General features: G+C 45.6%; 1 protein-coding gene across 1 annotated transcript in view; it reads right to left on the bottom strand.

Moving 5' to 3' along the window:
- EPHB1 (EPH receptor B1) overlaps window positions 1–1,653 on the bottom strand; it is a 446,863-nt gene extending 445,210 nt beyond the window's left edge. The window contains exon 1 of the mRNA XM_021069481.1: window positions 399–1,653. Coding sequence (XP_020925140.1) covers window positions 399–456 — 58 coding nt within the window. The 5' untranslated portion in view covers window positions 457–1,653. The remainder of the gene's footprint in view (window positions 1–398) is intronic.

The following is a 23,163-nucleotide window of genomic DNA, read 5'->3' as shown; positions in this document are numbered from 1 at the left end:
GCATCCTTGCTCGGGATAGGAAGGGAACAGACAGGCTCCTGCACTCCAGGGTCCGGACGGCCCCTGGCGCTCTGTCTTCCCCCCAACGCCCCGTTCCGCCGGAGCTAAGGAGCCTGCACCGCAATGCAGCGGGCTCCAAGCTCCCCGAGCCGAGGCTGTGAGAGACCAGGGCTGCCACGGAGCGCTGGGGCGCGGGAGCGACTGGGCTCCGCGAACCAGCTGCGGGAGCCGAGAGCCAGCCGGGGGCGCGCGGGTGGGTGCCGCCCCAGCCCCGCGCTCTGCCGCGGCCGACGCTCTCCAACAACCTGGCCCTCCGGTAGCGGGATGCCGGCGACGGGTACTAGCCAGAGAAACCCCGGGGATACAGCCTCCAACTTGCTCCGCGGAGGGTACGTTACCTTCCATTGCGGCCGCTGCGGATGCCAGGAGGAGCAGCAGCAGGCAATCCAGGGCCATCGCCGGCCGGCGGCCCCCAGGCGGAGCCCGAGCCGAGGCGGCCGCGCGGGGAGGGCGCCGCGTCCCGGGGCGCCGCTGCGCTCCCCGCCGGTGGCTTCTCCGTATCCTTTCGCGCTCTGGCCGGGACCGGACTCCCCGGAGCGCGGCGTGGGCGTGGGCGGGAGTGTGCGCGCGTGGGGCGGTGCGGGCGCGCGTGGGTGTGGGTGTGCATGTGTGTGTGTGTGTTTATGGGAGAGGTGGGTGTGTGCGTGCGGGTGTGTGAGAGAGAGGGAGAGAGGGTGAGGGAGTGCGAGCCGGGGAGAGCGCGCGAGTGCGTGTGCGTCCTGGTGTCACATTGCGAGCTACAGCCGAGCCTACGAGAGGACAGAGCCGGCCAGACTGACGGGGGAGGGCGCGGGATCCCCCACCATCAGCTCTCTCCCCACCCCTAACACCTCCTGTCCAATCAAGGAATCAAACCTGCAAAATTCCCCCGTCCAATCAGGCGCGAGCACCTCCTTACACTGGCATTGTTAGTTTAAGAAAAACTTTTGCTTGCAAGGCTGTGCGGGAGGGCTCAGAAGGCGCTGGGAGGGGTCCGGGCTCCCCCTGGTGATGTTCTTGGAGAACTGCACCGGCCCGCCCCTGCTCTCCGCTCCCCGACCTAGGAGGCCTCAGGGAAGGCTCAGGCTGACGCCCTGCTCCTTACAGCCCACCAGGACTATAAATAATCAAATTTATCTTCCTTCATCCTCTCAGCGAGACATACCCTGACTTTCCTATTTAGTGAAACCCCACGGCACACGCCATCCCTCCTGTCTATAGCACTTCAACTAACACGATGTGTTTTTCACTAATCAATTTTTTTTTTTCTTGTGGGTCTTCTCTTACTAGAATGGAGTCTTCATTCTTGGGATTCGTGTGTGCTTTGTTCAGCATGCAATGGCCAGTGCCTGGAACAGTGTCTGGCCCGTGGGAGATGGTGGCATGTTTCTATTGACTGCATGAATGAGGGTTAGAGAATTTGGGGGCTGCAGCCCAGGTGTGTGCAGGGCACTGCATATGCTTCCTGTCCAACTTGCTGCTGCTTTTATCTCCCAGAAGTCCCTGGCTGCCTTTAGTTTTTCACTTCTAAATGAGTTCTATGAACATCCACAGAGGGCTGGACTCCAGAAGTCAGGCAGGAGGGACTAGTTACGCTACCCTCTCCAGAGGCAGAAGGCAGTCCGGCCAGTGGTGGCGGGCTCTGCGGGGTGAGGCACAGGGAAAGGTACCGGAACTGTGTAGGAAGTGTCAGAGGACTTCCAGAGGCAGCACTAGATGGACAGGCATTGTAGGCAGGAAGCATTCTCTGGCTCTGCACCCCAGCTCTGCTTTCTTGAGACAGTCAGGGATCCAGAGAATTTCAAGATCAAGGACCTTGGATCAAGGAGGCTGTGCAGGAGAAGTGTCCTCACCCCATCATCCCCACCCCATACCTAATGATGGTCTGGTCAGGGAGGAACTGTTAGATCACCCCCTTAAGGGTCTCCTCTTCCCACCAAGTCTTTCCCAGAGCTGTCAATGACTGCGCCGTGGGCAGATGTGATGACCCCTCCCCAGCTCTCCATCTTCCTCTTCCAGCTTTGCTCAATCTGTTTCCCACCCCAAATATTGAGTCTCTCCTTTGCTGGGCCTGCTGCCCCTCAGTCATGGCCAGAGTCCACTCCCCATCCTGACACTGTCTTGTGTCCCCTACCCTGACTCAGGCTGCCTCCCTCACCCCTACCCTTCACCCTGCCCTGCCTCCACATCAGTCTCCTTAATGTGGTGCCAGCTGCCCACCACACCACACCAAGTACGTCCCAATATCTCTGGAGCTGTCACCTGGGAATAACCCACTCCCAGCAACCCATGGTTCTCCAAACCTCTCAGCACCTTCTGACATCAGGGACCTGTTCTCCAGGGGCTCTTGCCTCAGTTTCCGTGGTTTCCACACTCCTCCTACCTGTCTTACCACTTCTTACTGTTCCCTCTTTGGCTCTCAGAGAGATTTCCCCCACTGGGCTCTGTCCTTGGAACCTCTGCTTGCTGGGTCCATGGACATGGACCTGCTCTTCTGCCTCCAGCCCTCCCCCAGGGATGGAGAGGTGGATGAGTATCAGTCTCCTTTCTGTCCTTTAGTCCATTACAGTCTTTAGAGAGGTGCTTCAGGAGTCCCCTCTGCCACAGCTTGCTCCAGTGCCCTTGTCCTGAGCCTGTGACCCCGTCCCACTGCCAGCCCGCTGCCTTCCCCTAGGCCACCGGAGAGTCCCTGAATGGTCACCCAGCTCCCATGCCTTCCTCATTTCAACCCTTCTGCTGTCAAACCAATCTTTCCCAAGCCCAGCTTGATCTTTTCTCTTCCTAGCACAGAAACCTAATGATTCCTCACTGGCTGTGAAAGAAACACCAACCCATTTGCCACGTGGCATCCAGATTCCCCTGCAAACTCCCTGCAGCCTATCTTCTCAGCCCGGACTCCACCAGCCTCCTCTAGGCTTAATCCCCTCACCATCCCCACCCCCAACCCAGGCTCTGCCTTCCTTGAACCTGGCTAGCCTCACACTCACCCACTTATTCCACACATATTTACAGGTATCTGCTATGAACCCAGCAGGCTCTGTTGGAGGCTGTGGGGACACAGACACGGGCCTTGATCTGAGGAAATTCATGATGTCACAGAGAAGGATGACAATAAAGAGGCAATGGCATGTCAGGTGGTGAGAAGGACTGGAGGATAAGCCAGGTAATAGCTAAAGGGCGATGGTGAGAAGTGAGACACCAGAGGAGTGACTTCTGTTTATTGAGCACCTGCTACATACAAGCACAGCCCCAGACAATTCCATGCAAACTGAAATGAAATGAGTTGAATTTCCTGCCCTCTGCCCTCTACTTCTCCCCAAAGCCCTCCTTTTCCAGGAAGCCTTAGTGTCCCTCAGCTGGTCCCTCTTACCCACAGCCCTGTGTGGGTACAGAGGGCTCTTCCAGACCTGGCTCAAGGCGGAAGTGACCATTATCCACCTGCAAACCTCACTCCAGGGCGGACCCCAGGACACCACCAGCATAGGGATCCCAAGACCTCTACCAGGGTCTCTCAACCAGTGCCAGGAAAATAACACAAGAATCACCAACTTCATTATCTTCTGAGCCCCAAGGCTCACCCTGAGTTCCATCAGCCATGTGTGTGGCATCTATATCAGGTTTTGTTTGAAGGAAGGGTTCTGTGGCAAGAAGAGAAGAAGGTAGGAGAAAAGCAATAGAGGTTAGAGGGGAGGGTTGGGGCAACAGTGCACAGGTTCTAGGGCAATAGCCCTGATGATGATGCTGATGGTTCAGGTAAGAATAGCGTCAGTTTAGGGCTTTTGTTAATTTCCCTAATAACCAAGAGGATTGACTTTTCCTGAGCAAGTTAAATATTAATTTAGCCGTGCAGCAGATTGATCTCTCTCTTGCAGTAAGTTATGCTCTGTAAATATCCCTGAAAGCACCATTGGCTTGAGATTCCAAGCCTGGGTGCCCATTTTCCCCAAAGCATCTCCTTGGCTGTTTTTTTTTTTTTTTTTTTTGTCTTGTTTTTTTTTCCACTCTGGTGTCAAATGCTCACTTGTTTTCTTGATTAATCGCCCAGCTATTTGATATCACTAAATCACTCCTTCGAAGTGACAGAAGCTGGCCTACAAGCCAGCAGCTGAAGGCTCTCAGGGACCCAAGGGTGACTTGACCGTTTTGCCAGGGCTCAGAGGCCCTTCAGGCTGGAAGGTTGGGAGGCAGCCAACCAGGTCACCCCCACCTCAATATAGTTTTGTATCTAAAAGATTGAAAAGCTTTTCTAGTGAAAGCAATTGCCTAACTTCCCTTCTACACATTACAAAATGGCCCTTCTAGAAAGTTTCTGCTTCACCTCAGATCTGCATGCGTATGTTGTAGTTTAAGCCTGTTTTCCTCATTCTGTTTAGTAAGGGGAGCACAGACGAGTCGCAACCCTCCTGAGGGTGACCACATGGGTGTCGTGTACGTGAGATATTAAGTTACTCCCTTATCCCATCTTTTTCTTTTTCAGCACTACTTAACTGCAAAAATGAAAGGTTTAGTTATACACACCATGACCCAAGCTACCTTTCATTAGGTTCTTAAGCAAGAAGACACATTTTTCTCAATTCTTTTAGGAGAGGCAGTTGGATCATTCACAAGTTCGTCTTTAAAATATTTTAGAAGGAATAATAGACAAATAACAAAAGCTTCCTCTCCCTCTTTTGTTCTTTCAGTGTTTATTGAGCAGGGATTCTGTGTTGGTTGCTTGCAAGGTGCTGGGGACCCATTGATGTCTGTGTCCCAAGCCCTCCTTTAAGGACCTCAGGGTCTCCCTAGGAAGACAGATGTCGAAATGCATGGTGGGACGTTCTGTCCAAAACGGCCTCTGGCCGAAGACTTCCAACACAGCTTCTCCCTGTTTCTCAGGAAAACACCCCAGCACATACAGACAACTGTGAAGACTGAGAGTAACAAGGGGGATGCACACTGACAGACACCCTAATTGCCGGGATGTGAGAGAAACTGACAATACTTATAAGGCAGATGAAGCTGGTTGGAGAAAAACCTATCAGGCACATGTGTGACATCTGCCAAGTTATCGTCTATAAGGAGAACTTTCTTTAAAGAAATAGATAGGAAGGTATGTGGTAATTCCCACCCTGTCAGTTCCTAACTCAGACACCCAGGATCTCTACTTACTGGAGAGTGGAGTAAATATCCATCACCATTATTGTTTCAGGTTCAAACCAAGTGAAGAACAGACAGGTTCCCCTGGTCATCCTCCTCCCTTCCCCTAGGTCTCCTTATACCCAGGAAAATTCCAAAAGGGAGCAAGACAATGGAATGGACAGATGGGCTGATGGAGACACAGTGCATTCTGGAGGGGAAGAAGAGTCAAGAGGCTGGAGGGAGAGTAATAACTGTGGGAGCAGTGCAAGTGCTCAGTGCGACGCCGCAGTCCGGGGCACCAGAAAATGAGGATGGCAGTTGGAGAAAAGGCCACCTCAGTGCAGCAGATACACTAGATGAAGCTTGCTGGCAACTGGCAAGTGAACATTGTCTGGTCCTCCCACTATAGGTCCAAAAAGATGGCTCAATCACCAAGCAAGCGAGAGAGGGAGGGCCCAAGGCCAGTGCACTCCCCCCGCTTAGCATGAAACAGGACTCTGAGTCCCTCCCTTCTCAAGAAGGAGTGAAAGGGGTCAAGAGAGTCCAGAGGCCTGTTAGAAACACTGTAAGATAAAGATCAGGGACAGCACCACTGAGACCCAGTGGGGGAATATCCCTGTTAAATTGATGCTCAAATGAACTTGCTTTCGGAACAGACACAGATTCACAGGCTTTGAAAAACTTATGGCTACCAAAGGGGACAGGTGGTAGGGAGGGATGGACTAGGGGGTTGGGGTTGGCATATGCGCAGTGAGGTATATGGTATGATTGGCTAATGGGGACCTGCTGTATAGCATAGGGAACTCTACTCAATATCCTGTGATAATCTATGTGGGAAAGAATCTGAAATGTGTGTACGTGTATAATTGAATCACTTTTTTTTGTACAGCAGAAAATATTACAACATTGTAAATCAACTATACTTCAAAAAATCTTTTAAAAATGGGGGAAAATGATTCTCTGCTCAGTCCAGAGACAGTTTCAGGAAGCCTCTTGGCATGCATGAAGACAAACTCCATGACAAAGGAAGAAGTTGACAATAAAATAAGCTAAATGGAAAAGGCAACAGAATGAGAGACAGGAGGAGAAAGAAAGGGGGGCGGGGAGAGAAGGGTTTTAAGGAAACGAAAACACAGGGTTAGAATTGAACTCTACATTGGTGGCAGCAAAGAGCAGCTTTGTTGCTGTAGAGCATTGACTGAGCAGGGTAGAAGACAAGTTGGAGAATCTTTCCCAGAATGCATGCAAAGTGGGCAAGAAAGGATAGACTTGAGAGAGAACACAAAACATGTAGAAGACAGAAGATGGAGGACCAGCATATGTAAAATCGTGTTGATGCCTGCAAGGGAATGGGAACCAAAAAATTTCCCCAGAAGCATTCTTGAAAGAGTTTAGCATTCCTAAAAGAAACAGCGGTGCAAATGCCATGAAAGTAATGGCAAAGTTATCTATTAAAAAAAAAAAAAAGAAAGAAACTTTTCTAACTGGATAAAGTCCTGATAGTCACATCTAGGTAATGTTTTTGAACCATATGGATATTATTAAGAAATCTTACATCTATCCAAGGACACACATAGACACATAGCAAAATAGATGAGATTACCTACAGTTGGAATAAATATTATTAACTTCATAACACTAAATTCCAAAAGGAAAATGGAGCCAGAGTGATAGGCTTTGATGGGGGAAAATGTGTGACACAAAAAATATATTTTCCACAGGCTGAAAGCAGCAGAAATTTTCAGTTATGTTTTCAAGTCTCAGAAAATTTGCAGCAGTTGAGAAAAATAAATTACTTGAAAAGAAATTCCAAATGAAAGAGATGAGGTTTGGCGGCAAGCATAAAGTCATTTAAAATAGAAGTCTAAATGTTTGTAAACTGCTTTTAAATTGAATTAAAATGTCAAAAGTAGTCTCAAATAAAGAATATACGTGTTGATAAAATACTAATTACAAACACCTAAATCCAATAGCACAAATTATATTACGACCAAAAGAAGGGGAATATTAGATGAGGGAACAAAACCATGTGAAATCCTTTGTTCACCTACGAAGGATTCAGTGGGTTTTTGTTTGTTTGTTTGTTTTATGCTTGGCCCTTCCAAATACTGAAGTTGGCTTTTGTTTTGTTTTGTTTTGTTTTTGTCTTTTTAGGGCCACACCCCCAGTATATGGAAGTTCCCAGGCTAGGGGTCAAGGCAGAGCTATAGCTGCTGGCCCACACCACAGCCACAGCAATGCAGGATCCGAGCCGTGTCTGTGACCTACACCACAGCTCATGGCAATGCTAGATCATTTACCCACTGAGTAAGGCCAAGGGATCAAACCTGCGTCCTCAGGGTTACTAGTTAGATTTGTTTTTCACTGAGCTACGATGGGAACTCCCTGAAGTTGGTTTAAAATAGTTAAAATTAGTTTAAAAACAATTTTAATAAAGTTTTCCACAAATATAATTTTTAAAAGTGTACATAACTTTGAAAACACTGGAGAAGGTAAAACTAAAATATAACCTGTACGGTTAAAAAGTGGAATTGAAAAATTATTAAATAAACCAAAGGTTAATTATTATTTAAACATAAGAATGTATAAGAAATGACAGAACTCACTTTCAATACCTAGTATTAATGAACTGAATATTGATAGAAAGACTCTGGCTAAAGAATAATATCATTACATGTCATATTGAAACAAAGGGAAAAATAAATAGTAAGAGAATAACTTTCTTTTATGGTAATATGGTAGGTTAATCCACGAAACTCTTGCTTAGCACATCTAGAAAAACTCATTAATACATAAAATACCTTTTTTTTGGAGTTCCCATTGTGGTTCAGCAGGTTAAGAACCTGACTAGTATCCATAAGGATGCAGTTTGATCCCTGGCTTTGCCCAGTGGGTTAAGGATCCAGTGTTGCCACAAGCTCTGGTGTAGGTCACGGATGTGGCTTGGATTTGGCAAAGCTGTGGCTGTGGTGTAGGCCAGCAGCTGCAGCTCCAATTCAACTCCTAGCCTGGGAACTTCCATATGCCTTAGGTACGGCCCCAAAAAGAAAAAAAAAAAAAAAAAAAAATATATATATATATATATATATATATATATATATATATATAAAATTTATTTTCACTGTATTGCAGAGTCCATAAGACGTATCCCCTAGAAACAAAGCATTAAAATCCAGAATGAGAAATGTGGGCACTTACACAGCAGTGTGGGTTGGGATTAGTCCCTAGCTTGGAAATCTTATGGCTTGAACTTTAATATTGGAAACAAGGCTTTGAATAAATGCAAGACAGAAAGTTGGAACTGAGACCATTGCATAAAGCTGAGTCCTCGAATTGCAGCACCTTCACTGAAAGAATGGACTGAGAGAAAAATTTACCCACTGCCAGAGAGGAGGACAGGCAAGCCTGCCCTTCAAACTGAGCTCAGGTCATGAGAGAAAATAACCTCCTTACAGAACTCCTGTCATAGGCCTTCCCTTACACAGGCCAGAGTGCAGATTTATACTATGTAATCTCAAATCTCCCAAGCCAAGAATTCAATTGAAAATAATTTGTTATAAATGATTGGTAGAAGGAACAGCAAAAAGACGCCATCTCCACATCTTCACAGATGAAGCCCTGCCAAACATGAACTCACAATCTAAAATCACAGAACACATGAATGAATCCACCATATGCAAAATTCAGCAGACAGACAACAATAAAATAGGCTGCTATTATTTCAAGCTATCAGAGAAAGACTTAAATATCAAGATTTAAAATAAGAAACTACCAAAAAATGTATAGACTTGAGAGAGAACCGCATAGAATAGGGGAAAACTTAGAGACACTGAAATCTAAAACTATATAGATCGTCTTAAGAGATTAAATATGTTGAAGGGAAGTTTACTGAATTTCAAGTTAAATCTCAAAAATTGGCTGTATTACAACACAGAAAAGTAAAGATATGTAAAACATTAAAAGAGGTTGAGGAATATGGGTGATGCATAAACAAGTCTACCAGAATTTTTTAAATACTTAGGAGGACACAATTAAGTAATAAGTGGAGGGAGGGGTAGGTAAGCAATATTAAGAGAAAATGGCAGATAATTTTCCAGAACTGATGGAAGAAATGTGTTTTTCAGATTTAGGAAGCATAGATTTAGGGAGTCCTAAGCCAAATAAACAAATATATTCATGCCTAGACAAATCATATTGAAACTTTAGGATAGCAAAGACAGAAAAAAAATCTTAAAAGTGGTCAGAAAGAAATGACAGTTACTTCAAGAAGTGACAATTAGTCTTCTCTCAGCAGTAAAATGTTAAGTTGCAGAAAGAAAATAAGTATGAACCTAAACTTTTGTATAATCTAAAATCCAATTTTCAGCTAAATTTGTATTCGAGATTGAACATAAAATAAAGGCATTTTAAAAGCAAGACTTAGGGCATTTACCTCCAAGATACTATCTCTGAAATCTGCTAAAAGAAATAGTTCAGGAATAGAGGAAATAGTTCAGAAGAGCAAAATAAGACGAAGGAAGCAATAATGTGGGTAAATCTGTGGAGTTTATATAAGCAGGATAACATTAAAATTCTGAATATAAACAGCATCTGAGATGGGACTTAAAAGCTAAACGTTTTTTAAAACCCTGTTGCCATTCTGCAGAAATGTCGTGGTGCAGCAGAAATGAATCCACCTAGGAACCATGAGGTTGCGGGTTCGATCCCTGGCCTCACTCAGTGGGTTAAGGATGTGGTGTTGCCATGAGCTGTGGTGTAGCATACAGATGCGGCTGGGATCTGGTATGGCTGTGGTGTAGGCCGGCAGCTACAGCTCCAATTAGACCCCTAGCCTGGGATCTTCCATATGCCGCCGGTACAGCTCTAAAAAGACAAAAGACAAAAAAAAAAAAAAAAAAAAAACTTATTGCCATCCTGGAGGCAGATAGAGATGAATATAATTTTGGTCTTGTCTAGTCAGCCATGCTTTAAAATGTTATGGGTAACAAAAACTAAAACATCTTGGAATAAATCTAAAGAAACCTTTAAAAGGCCTGTATGGGAAAAATTATAAAAAATATATTAAAATTATAAAATTATAAAAATAATAATTTTATTAAAATTATAAAAATATATTAAAATGATTTTTTAAATTATGGGAAAAATTAAAGACTTAATTAAAGAATGCTTAAATAATGGGGGAGATATACCATGTTCATGGGTGAGAAAACTAATGGCAATTCTCCTCAATTTTTACAATAAATTCAATACAAATACAAGAAAAATATCCACAATATTTTTATAGAATTTGACAATTTGACCCTAAATTCAAAGGCAAAGGCAGGAACAACCAAGACAATTTTGAAGACCAAACAGAATGGAAGGCCTTGCCTGACCAGCTATCCATACCTATTATAAAGCTACCATAAATAAAATAATATAGAATTGATGTAGTGATTTAGGACCAATGTGTAGATGGAAAATCTACATCAAGGAAAGAATTATAAAGTACTAGGGAAGGATAAACCGTGCAATAAATATTGCTGGGACAATTTGAGAAAAATAAAATTAGATTTTTTTTCTCACACCAAATACAATCCATTCCAGGTGGATTAAAAATAAACTTGAGGGCGTTCCCGTCATGGCACAGTGGTTAACGAATCCGACTAGGAACCATGAGGTTGCGGGTTCGATCCCTGCCCTTGCTCAGTGGGTTAAGGATGCGGCGTTGCCATGAGCTGTGGTGTAGGTCGCAGATGCAGCTTGGATCCCGCATTGCTGTGGCTCTGGTGTAGCTGGCAGCTACAGCTCCGATTCGACCCCTAGCCTGGGAACCTCCATATGCCACAGGAGCAGCCCAAGAAATGGCAAAAAGACAAAAAAAAAAAAAAAGTAGTAATAATAAACTTGAAAGGTAAAACTATAGGAGTAAACTTTAATGAAGTGCAGTGGGTAGAGGAGGGTTTCATAAACAAGACACAAAAAGCACAAATTACAAAAGAAAAGATAGATACATTTAATGAAATGTACATAAAATGAAATGCTTTAGTGCAAAAAGACACCATAAACATAGTTAAGACACACACTGGGAGAAAATGCAGGCAACCCATTTCATAAAGTAATTGTATCTAGAATATATAAGGAACTTCTACAAACCAAAAAGAAACATTTTAAAATGTACTCCAGTGCTTGCTTTGACAGCATATTGGAACTGAAATTGGAATGATACACAAATTAGCATATCACCTGAAACAAAAATTCATCTTGTGTTCCGTATTTTTAAGCCAGACTTAAAAGGGCATATATTGTATGATTCCACTTATATGAAATATCTAGAGTGGCAAATTCATAAAGACAGCAAGTAGATGAGAGGTTAACAGGGGCTACAGGAAGGAGGTATGGGGAGTTACTGTTTAATGAGTAGAGTTTCTACTGGAGGTGATGAAAGGGTTTTGGAAATAGTGGTGATGGTTGCACTGTGATTGTAATTAATGCCACTGACTTGTACACTTAAAATGACTAAAATGCAAATTTTGTATTATACATATTTGACTATCATTTTAAAAGTGCCCAATATTGAAGAGGGTGAAAAATTCGAGTAGACATTTCAGATAAAATGGAATATGAATGAGCTAGCCATATTGGGAGAGATGCACAACCTCATTTGCAAGTGAAAACAACACCAAGATAATACTTCTCACACATGGGTAGGCAAAAATAATACGGTCAGACAATTGCAGGGTTGGTATGATATGGAGCAACGGGAGCTTTCAGACATGGCCAATGGGAGCGTCAATTGGTTCAAACAGTTTGGGTAAGAATATGGCATCAGTGAAGTTTAACATGTGCTTCCTTATATATTAATTCAAGTGCAAGCTGCCATATGGTTAGATACTAACCATAAAACATTAACAGTCAGGTGGCTTAAACGTGAAGAAGTTTATTTCTCTCACACATATCATTCCTGAAGTCCTGCAGTTCTGATCAGCGGGACAACTCTGATCCTCATGGTCAGTCAGGTAGCTGGTTCTTTTTAAGTCACTGTTCTGCCACCCTCTAGGATTCCGTCATTTTCTGCAAAGTTGAAGTTGGGTCACCACCACACTTGGATGTTGGCTAGTGGGAAGAGAGATGAGAGCAGGGAGGCGGTGTACCCCTTGCCTCGAGGCTCTTGACCCCAAAGTAGCAGAATGGAATGCTGCTTAGGTTGCATTGGTGAAAACTCAGTCATATGGCCATACCTAACTAAAAGGGAGGCTGGGAGAGGTGTCTATGTGGACACCCTTTGCAAAGATGGGGAGAATGGATTTGGGTGGACAGTTGGTAGTGTCCACTGCACCCCAGGACTCAGCAATTTCACAGCTTGGTATACCTAGCAACACTCATGCATGTTTGCACCAGGAGACATGTGCAAGAAAGCTTAGAGGTGCATAACGCATCATAGGAAAAATCAGGAAAGAGCCCAAACGTTGATCACTGTAGGAAAAATAAATCATGGTATATTCACATATAGGAGCAAAAATGAATTACTGCTGCATAATTAGAAAGATCCTCTTATGGCGATATTAATATTCAGCTAAGTGGTAGGTATTAATATTTAAATTGTATGTGTATATATACACATATGTACATATACTCATTATATGTAAGCATTTACGGTAACAAATTTACTTCCTCAAAATGAACTAGATAGAATTTTTCACCCAACAGACTGATGAAAACAAATGTCTGTTAATATTAGATGCAGGCAATGGTGTTCCCATTGTGGCTCAGTGAGTTAAGAACCCAACACAGTGTCCATGAGGATGTGGGTTCAATCCCTGGCCTCACTTAGTGGGTTAAGGATCTGGCATTGCCACAGCTGTGGTGTAGGTCGCAGATGCAGCTTGGACCCGGTGTGGCTATGGCTGTGGCTGTGGCTTGCAGGTGCAGCTCTGATTTGACCCCTAGCCCTAGAACTTCCATATGCTATAGGTGCAGCTCTAAAAGGAAAAAAAAAAAGTGTGTGTGTGTGTATGTATATATATGTGTGTGTGTGTGTGTGTGTGTGTGTGTGTGTGTGTGTGTGTGTGTATGTACATACATAAATACAGGCAAGGATGTGGGCAGATAGTAATTATTTTAATTCTAAAAAATTCCAGTTTTATTCTTTATGGCAATTGGGGAGTATCTAAAAACCTTAAACAGGGCCTTCTTATGAACTCCAGTTTCACTGCTCAGCACTAATGCAGAGAAACAACCATGGAGGCACATAGAAGGCAATGTGCAGAGATGTTTGGTGCAGCAAATTTTAAAATAAAAAAATTGAGAGTAACCTGGATGCCATTAATTAAGGAAATGGCTAACTAAACTATAAGCCAGCTACTAATCCAGAGTAAAAAGGGTGATGTGAAACTATATGTGTTTAATACACATAGATCTTCAAAACCCAGTGTTCTATGAAAAGGCGAGTTGCAAAACAAGTGGAATAAAGTAGTGTTATATCTCCCAGAAGGATGTGTCTATGCATTTTTTATTTGTTCTGAATTATCTCCAAAAAAGAATTTGCTGTTTTAAAAAAGCCTGTATGAGGAATTGTTGTTTTAAAATATTAAGTTTAAAAATGTTTTAAGACCAAGAAAGGATACTTGACCATCTAAATAAAACTTAATGAATAGATGAGGCAACTTCATCTACTCATTGGAAAACATTCATTGAGTGCATACAATGTGTCAGCATCTGGGATACAGCAATGCATTACAAGCAAAGTCCCTTCTTTGCAACATTCAATTATTTAAAGGATTGAATCTCCCCAAAAGTAAAACTTAGAAACCACAATAATTATCATTGCCATGTATTTTCATTAAGCAAACTCTCTGGGTTCTTGACTTTTTTTAAAGTGAGCCAACTGGACAAGTCCAGTAATTGTTCAAAGCCTTGGTTTACCCATCTGAAAAATGAGGTGAGTATATATCCCGTTCAAAAGTCAGCTAAAAGTCACTTGAGAGTGCAGAATCTGAACATTTTCTTTATGAAGTGCTATGTGTGGTTGATCAAGAAGAAGATATGAAGGCAATTTATCTTGCTCTTTACAGAGTCGAAGGTATGAAATGCTAATCATTATAACAAGAAATACAGTCCAGATCAAAATACTGTTAGATGATCACACAACTAATTGGAGAGTAAGGACCAAAGGGGACTTATTAATGGTAAAATCCACAAGTATTTTTCAAGGATATCAATGTGAAATGTGTGCCTTTTTTAACACCTACACCAAGGACTCAATAATGCAATAGAAAGCACACTGGTTAAATCCGTGTTTGTCACTTCTTGCCTTTTGAAATCTTCCTTTTGAAAAATTAGAAGTAAGTATGGCTGGTTTTTCTCACAAAACAGATGAGCTCAGATCCACACAGTGGGTGCTGATCTCATCATGTCTGAATGAGGTGGTCCTGGGGCCCCAAACAGAATCAGCATCGTTGTCATGGCTTGTCCTTCTGCCCCTCTTCCTACTGTTATTATGGATGGTTTCAAAGACCTTAAAAACACTGGCCTGGAAGTTCCTCCAGTGCCTCAAGCAAGTGGTCCCTATCTCTACCTCCTCTCTACAGCCAGCAGCATCAGACACTGCCCCACTGCTATGATCTCCAACTTTGGAAATTCTCCTCCTGGACCAGGACCTCTCAGACCTCCATCACCATCCCTCCCCCTCCCCGACTCATCACTCCCCTTCAGCTTCACTGTGAAATCTCAGTCCTCAACCCCAAGCCAGCTGCCCTGCACTGTCAAGAACATCAGGTCCTCCTAGTTTCACTAGACTCCATGGTCTGGCCATTTTAACAAAGCTGGGCTTACTACTGGGCACTCTAGAATTGAGGCCTCCAAAGTGGTATGCATGTGGCTATTAAGCCCTTGATATGTGGCTAGTCCAAATTGAAATGTACTTTTGGCATAAAATATACAGAAACATATAGCAAGTTTCAAGGATTTAATATGAAAAAATATAAAATATCTCATTGATCATTTTTATATTGATTACATGTTGAAATGATCATTTGATACATCATGTTAAGTTATATTGAATGAATTCTACCTGTTTCTTTTTACCTTTTAAATGTGTTCATTAGAGAATATATAGCTTATATTTCTACCTTAACCAGATGATGACTAGAACTGTGGGAAACAGAATCTGGCTCTCTGGGGCCAGGGGTTGGCAAGGATTAGGTGGGTATCAAGACTACACAGAGGTGGGTTGTGGTACAAAGCATCCAGCAGGGCTAGGCTACCACACAGGAGAGACAAGTCAGAGACCCAGCCCCGAAAACACCCCAGACTAATAGATGGGGAGATGGCTTGCTGAGGAAGCAGCTGGCCACGTTGGTAATACCTGGCATTTGTGCCTTTTCAGCGATTAGGTCTCATTGTATAGATCTGATGCAGAGAAGAGAGTTTCAGGCAGGCAGAAAGCCCCGCATCCACAGCTGAATGAAAGTAAGAAGAAGAATACTGAAAAAGAGCGGCCAGGTCAGTCCAGGAGGAGAGGTACAATTCCATGCAGAATGAGTGATGGAGAGAGAAGTTACTGCCTAATTAATGCCATCAATTATCCAAAGTAACCCCTAGAATCAAATGGACAAATGAGTGTTTGAATATACCACCAAGAGATTTGATGTCTCCCTTCTCCTGGAGATCTAGGTAAATCTGTCTCTCATTTCCATACCCCAGAATCAGACTGAGGGAGACTGAAGGCAAGCCTATATAGAGGAGCACTGGCTGCTCCCCTCCACTGGCCAGTGTACCCATCCTCCAGCCGTGAGTGCTGACTGCCCACAGCTCACTGTTGAGCCCTTCTCTGGAGTGTTGCCTTTGGCCAAGTGGGCACCACCTCAGCTAGAAGGCTATGCTTGCTCACCCTGACCTTCAGGCAGTAATTAACTGAAATGGAGTTTCATGGTCCAGCTCCCTTAACTCCAGGGGAGACAAACTCATCTGTGCTCCAGAGCTCCCCAAGGCATCAGGCTGAAGCCAGTCTCCAGCTGAGAACACAATTTTGTTCCACTCCTCCCCCTGCCCCATTGACAGCCCGCTCTCCCCTTCCCTGAGAGCACCCCCCAACCAAGTCACTTGACTGAGACCCTGCTTCAGGCTCTGCTTCTAGGTACCTCACTTAGATGGGAAGAAAAGGAAATATGGAGAGGTGCGTGGGGAAGCGAGATACAGAGAAGCAGCGAATGTATTACCAAGCCAGCACCACCATGGTGCCTGGAGATCAATGCTGTGGGGAAACTCTGGACGTCAGGGTCAGACACACGCCTAGGAGTTCTTCCACCCACCCAAGGGGAAGGAAGCAGGGGGTAGTTATACACCAGTTCTCAGCAGATATTTGTTCAGGCTGCCAAGCCAGCTGCCCTCCCATGTGCCAGAGATAGGCCTTGGGACCCCAAGCAGGCCACTGTGACTCAAGAAGTGAGGCCAGAGCATAAGAGGTTTCAATTCTACCCCAAACTTGTCTCTGCTTCATGAGTTCAATGCATGGACCACCACACCCTCTCCACTAGGCACCAAGCTGACCCAGGCCAACACTCCCACTCTCATGCAGCATGTGTGTGTGAGCTAGACTTCGCTGAGGGCTCGGCAGTGATTTACTCTGCAGAAAGACAAATGGCTTCAGATAACATTACACGTTCTTCAAAGTCCTTCAGCTCCTCCACTTAGGAGACCCTCACTGCTGCCCCAGGTCTAGGCTGCCCACGTGGACAAGAGCCCATCAAGGGCTGTGGTGGCACAAAAAGGTCATTTGTTTTATAGGACTCACTCTCCTAACAAGGTATTTATGGAGTAATAAAGCAATTTCCCTCTCTATTACATTAGTTTTGTGGTACGCTACTACATTGCCTTGAGTGAAGCATTAAGTTTTATGATTGTGTGCTAAATTGGAGAGTGAATTGTTTGTGTCATTTCTTGGTTACATGACTTAGCATGGAGGAAGGAGCAGGAATGTAGATTCCAGCATCTCCCAGCTGGCCTGTGGAAAAGAACAAGAGTGAAGGTGAGGAAGCCAAGAACCAGCTGGAGGAGGTCATCGAGAGGATGCGACCATTGGTTGACCCTCAAGCTGACCCCGGCAGTCAGAGGCTCCTTGTCCTCAACCCCTGTCCATGGAATGTATGTTCTGCCCATTGTTCCCACAGAAGGAGCTGTTTCAAGGATGCAGCCTTGAGAGAGCAATGCATTACCATCCGTGTGCTGAGGCCAACTTGTGAACCAACACAGCACATGGGGAGGGAATGTCAATTAGGAAATGATGCCCCAGGCCATGCCAATGGGAACTGTTTCCTCCCCTCTGGTACCCACAAGTCAATACCGCCATTGGCAAACCCCCCCCCGCCCCCACTCCCCAGACACCTCTGCAGCAGTGAGGCAAGGTCCTTTGTTCCTCTGTCAGTCAATTATACATTCAGCATGTATTTCTGAGCACCGGTTGCACGCTGGGCACCAGGCTGGGAGCTGGGGAAACTGACAGGACGGAAAGTTCCCATTCTCATGGGTGTGAAATTCCAGAAGAGGCAGACCCTCCCTTCAGAAAACTAAGCAAGTACAATAAGATCATCTCAGACGGCACCAACCAAAGACCACATAGAAACTGAAACATATAGCTGACAGTGTAGGACATGAGGTTGGAAAGGTGGGCAGTGTTCATTTACAAAGAGACTTGTTTGCTCTGAGTTACAGTTCTAAGTATTCTGTCCATGGCCATGTGTGCTGAAGGATCAACCAGGGACCAGGGGTAACGTGGCAGGGTACACGTAGCTTTTTTCCCAGCCCTACCTGCTAATAACAGCAGCATCTAGAACGTAATGTTCAAAAGCAAGCTGGACTCTCTGAGTGCCATGGCGCAAGCTCTTGGGGGGGGGGGCTCAGGTGGCCTCCAAAAGTCACTACCAACCATGCCATGTCGAGAGGGCTCTGACTGCTCCAAGAGCAACTGTCTACCCCAGGAGGGGATCCCACCATATTCCAATCCGGTCTTTTCTGAGGCTGTAGCCCCAACCCTGAGCAATGGCGGCAGCAAACAGGAGCAGGATCTTGCAGCCAGAGAGCACTGGGCACTGGTGAGAGGCTGGTGTTGGCAAAGGCTCTCCAAGGGATTCTGGGCACCTCTGGGCAGACCCTGGGGTACCTGGAAGAGGAGGCCATAGCTGCTTCCCATGCTTTGTAATCTGGAGGCCCTTTCCCAGGAGAGATTCACTGACCACAGGGCTTGGTAGCGTGAGCCTGGACTGCTGTCTCCATCCACCAGAAGCCAAATTCCCTTCTCTTCGCAGAAGGCTGTGAGGGGGGCACCAACTGAATCCAAGCTGCGCTCCTGGAAATGACCCTTCAGGTCCTCAGGTGGCCAAGCTCTCTCCTCTCTCTTGGGAGCAATCAGGCTTCACAAGGCAATGCCTGCACTCTTCCTGGACTCTGAGGGCCATCTGGGAACATCAGGAGCCCGCCACTGTGGCGCCACAGAGGCCCCGCTCCAGGATGCACCCTCGGCTGGGAACACAACAGGGAGAATCTAGTGGGTGAGCGCTCTGCCCTCAAAACCAAGGGTGTCTCTGCGTCCTCTCCGCACACCAGCATTTCCAGACCACCAGGGAGATGGTGGGGAGTGGACGGGGGAGGAAATGGAGGATAAGAGAGGAGGGGGAGGGGAGAAAACCGAACGGCGGGAAGCTGAAGAGAGGAGCCTTGCTTGGCTCTCTGTCAAGTGCTCTCCCTCGAAGCCACTGGCACTCAGACAAGGCGTCCACAAGCCAAGTGTCTCCCTCACAGCCATTACAGTCTCCCGTGATGGGTGGCTAATGGAAATCAATCTTCTTAATTCTGCCTCGAACAGAGAGGGAGGCCAGCCAAGTCTGGCAAGAGGATGAGCCGTGCATCAGCTGCACCAGGCGTCTCGTGTTAGAGGGTCAGGTTTCTCCCACCCACCTCCTCTCCTGGCATGCAAAGAGCACAATGCTGCAGTGCCTTCGCGGGATAGGGCGACCAGGGACCAAGACTGACGTTTCCGACTGGCCCAGCCACAATGCCTCTGCTCTCCGCACCTCCGCGTTTGCTTCTGCCCTGCCCACACTGCATGTCTGGATCCACTTTTCCCAGGAAGATGTCCGCAACTGGATCTCACCAGCACATTTGCAAACTACCTCTCATCCCTGAAATGTTTTGCCCTAAGTCAGTCCAAGTGCATGGGGCTTCCAAGAGTTAGGAGAGATGTGATCTCCTGAGTCCGGTGCCTTCTGCAGGCAGAGATGGGCATGGATTGTTCTTCACTGATCCCTCAGGCAGGCTCCTCCGCTCAGTCTGGAGAAAGCACAGTAGAGCCTCTCTTGGTTGGCCTCGGGAAGCTGGCGGAGTTGATAGTGTGAGCGGGAGGATGGGCTACCCTGCCTTCAGTCCCTGATTGGGCTGTGAGGCTCAATGCCCAGGAGTGGAGTGAGGATGGGGGCTCCCCTTGTTAGGATCTGTCCAAATGGATTCTTACCTTCTGGCCAACGCGGGTTGGTAATTTTTATCAAGGTTGGGGATGGTTTCTAAGGGAATCAGGAGAGAAGTGTTTGGTATATAAATCTTATCATTGTTTTCCAAATTAGGATCCACACTATCTGTAACTTTGAAAGACCTGGAAGCTAATTACCCCCATCTACTAATGATTAAGACAAAACAGACACTAGAGAACTGGGGAGTGGGCCTGATGTTACTCTTAACTATTTATAGTTTTCCTTGGCACTTGACAAGAAGGTAGAAATGAAGAGGGAAAATGGCAAGGACCCTGTGGGTCGGGAGACAAAGTCTGTCACGCTCATCAGTTATGATACGGTTAACCAATGACTGCAGCTGGGAAAGGGGAAAAGTAAAAGCATGTGGAATGGTATTGGATGACAAACTAGTTGGATGCCTTAAAATCACATGGGGAAAATTAGATTTGGAAATCAGGTTAGGATGAGAAGTACCGGTAAATCCTGAGAATAGAATCAGGTTAGTGAAAAAGAGAAGGAAGCTAAGTAGAAAGAATTGTAACTGCTGCAAAGTATGGGCAATTCTTTAACTTTTGCTCTAATGCATCTTTATTGACCTGATCTTTTTGCTAAAACTAGTTTACATTTAACAATTGTGAGAGCTTTTTCTAGAAATAACACAGCTTTGTGAAAAGACTATGTTAGGATGCAGTGATTCCCAAACTCTCATGGACTGGTGACACCAAAACCTCCTGGGGGTTCTGTTAAAGGCTCAGTGATTGAACATCCTGATTTAGTGGGTCTAGAGGGGAAAATGAGTTGTCCCTTTCCAGGAGGTTTTGATGAGCAACCAGATTTGAGAGTGATCTGGTACCTCTGCTAGAGAAGACTAGCTATTTGGACTGGAAAGACAAAGACCCATCATGTACTTGCTTCCCTTAATGGACAAAGGATTTACACAAGAGGAGAAGGAGCCTTGACATGCTGGCTCTGCACGTCAGTGAAGTGATAGGAAGGAGGCTCTGGGGAGTTGGCATGATATGGTCCCCCATGTCTCAGAAATGAGCCTGTTTATACCCCAGGTCCTAGAGCTGAGGACATGATATAAGAGGGAAGAGAAATAACTATAGGCTCTCCTCCTTCCCCTGCATCTCATCTCCATCCCTTCAGAATGAATATGAGTAGGATGGATTAGAGGTCAGAAGAGGAAGAGAGGAAGATGACAACAAGGACCAAGGGCCCCTCTCTCTCTGGGCCCCCAGGGTCAGGCTTTGGAGTTGCTCTTCTGGTAAAGCAATCAATAATACCAAGGATTTTCCCAAGAATACTCCTAACCATCCATCCAGTCAAGAAATATTTGCCAGGCTTCAATTATGGGCCAGGCACCTGGGTAGCTATTCTCAATGTATATTAGAATTTCAGGAGGAACTTAATTACACATTCCCAGCCCCACCCCAGAAGTTTTTAGCAAATTGGTTTGATGTAGGGACTAAGAAGCTATAGTTTTGAGAGCATCTCCGCTGCTCCTAATGCACAGCCAAGGTTGAGACTCCCTTTACCAGCGTTACTCCAGTGATCCTGAAACAGAGGCCAACGTCAGGACCACCTGGAGGGCTGGGTGCAGTACAGACTTGTGGGGCCCAAGAATTAGCTTTTCTCCGTGTTCCCATGTAATGCTGATTCTTCGAGTTCAGGACCACACTCAAAGCTACTGAGGTACTTACTGCCTGCATCTCAGGAAACTTAGAGTCAATTAAAAATACATTCTCTTGCAGTTCCTGCCATGGTGTAGTGTGTTACGACTCTGATTGCAGCAGCTCAGGTTGCTGTGGAGGTATATATTTGATTCCCGGCCCAGCACAGGGGGTTAAAATGATCTGGCATTGCCGCAGCAGTGGCTCAGATTCAATCCCTAGTCCAGGAACCTCCATATGCCATGGGTGTGGCCATTAAAATTAGAAAATTAAAAAAAAAATACATCCTAGTGTCTGTTTCTTAGCCAGCATAAGAACTCACCTAAAGTCACACCTCCCTCCCTGCAGAGTCACCCAAGCTTCTACCTCATGAGTCTCCAAGCCCTCTTTTGATACGAAAGTCACAGAGAGCTGAGTTCCTTTCTGGAGGCTCTGGTGAGCAGGGTTGGGTGGGATCCCCTTCTAAGCTCAGGCAACTTATTACCAAAATCTAGTTCCTTGCAGTTGCAGGACTGTAGTCACCATGTCTTTGCTGGTAGTCAGCTGGTGCTCCTCTTAGTGCCTAGAAAATTCTCTGGTCCTCACACATAGCCCCTCCATCTTAAGCCACAACAAGAACACATCAAACCCTTCTCATGCTGGGGAATCTCTCCTGTGACCCCCTTCTGCTTTTAAAGGCTCATGTGACTCCATGGGGACCATCCAACAACCTGGAATAACCATCTCATCGTAAAGATAGCTGAGTAGTGACATTAATGCTCCCTCAAAGTCCCCCTTGCGGCAGCACTTAGATTACTGTTTGATGGAATAACCAGGGACAGGGATTTTAAGAGACATCTTTAGACACCTACCTACCTGTTTAGCAGTGCTTTCCGGTGAGCAGGCACTTGGAGAAGCTATTCCTTCCTGGTGTCAGTCATGTAAACAGTTGTTACCTAGGCATCCAGAATCCCAGGGTTTCCAGCATCCGGACCAGCCCACAGTTAGGAATGGGGTGCTAAAGCTGACTGAGAAGAGAGAAGGATTCTCAGCTCCTCCTGGCACTGAGTGAAGAGGAAGAGAAGGAAAACTGCCTCTGGTCACTGTTAAAGCCTTTCATGGCCTTAATTAGAGCTTCTAGAAACTTTTAAGCAGGGCTTGAAAAATTCAGATCCATGGGCAAAGTCTACCGCAGGACAAAGGAAGTCCTGTTCCTGGGAAACTCAGGTCTGATGAGCTAAAAATAATCCTCAGTAATGGGGTATCTTGTTTCAGATCCCCTCCAGGCTCACTGCCTGTATTCCATGGGCCACAGCACGGCCACCCGAAAGTTGTCCAACATGTTCATTGGACAATGAATCATGTTCCTGCCTGTTCTGATCCTTCTGTGGCTCCCCGTTTGATGCCAAAGATTTGGAGTCCCTTGAATATACAAAAGATCCTCTGGTCTGGTCCCTGTTGGTCCGCCCAGCCTCATCTCCCATCATTCCTGGCCTTCCTAAGTGTTTCAAGCTTCCTGCGCATATTGTGACATGCCCTTCCCCAGACCTTTGCTCAGGCTGAATTGCCTGGAATACCTCTTTCCCTAGTCTTTGATTAATCTTTAATCGCCTGTCACTCAACTCGTGTGTCTACTCTTTCCAGAAGGCTCTTCTCTCTCTGAAGAGGGTGGCTCAAACAGATTCGTTTCCCCCGCATGTTGGTTTTCCAGCCATGCATCTATCTCATCCTTGAATGAAAAGCTCCCCTCAAGAGTGCATGGAGCCTGGCATGGCATGGGCTCTCAAAAATGTTTGCTTACAAGAGACAAGAACACCACCCGTGGCAAGAACTTAGAGTAAAAAACCCAGATTTGTGCATGTGAAATGAGTTGG

The sequence above is a fragment of the Sus scrofa genome, chromosome 13 (genome assembly GCF_000003025.6).
Source record: "Sus scrofa isolate TJ Tabasco breed Duroc chromosome 13, Sscrofa11.1, whole genome shotgun sequence".
NCBI lineage: Eukaryota > Metazoa > Chordata > Mammalia > Artiodactyla > Suidae > Sus > Sus scrofa.
This window is presented reverse-complemented; position numbering and strand designations above follow the sequence as displayed.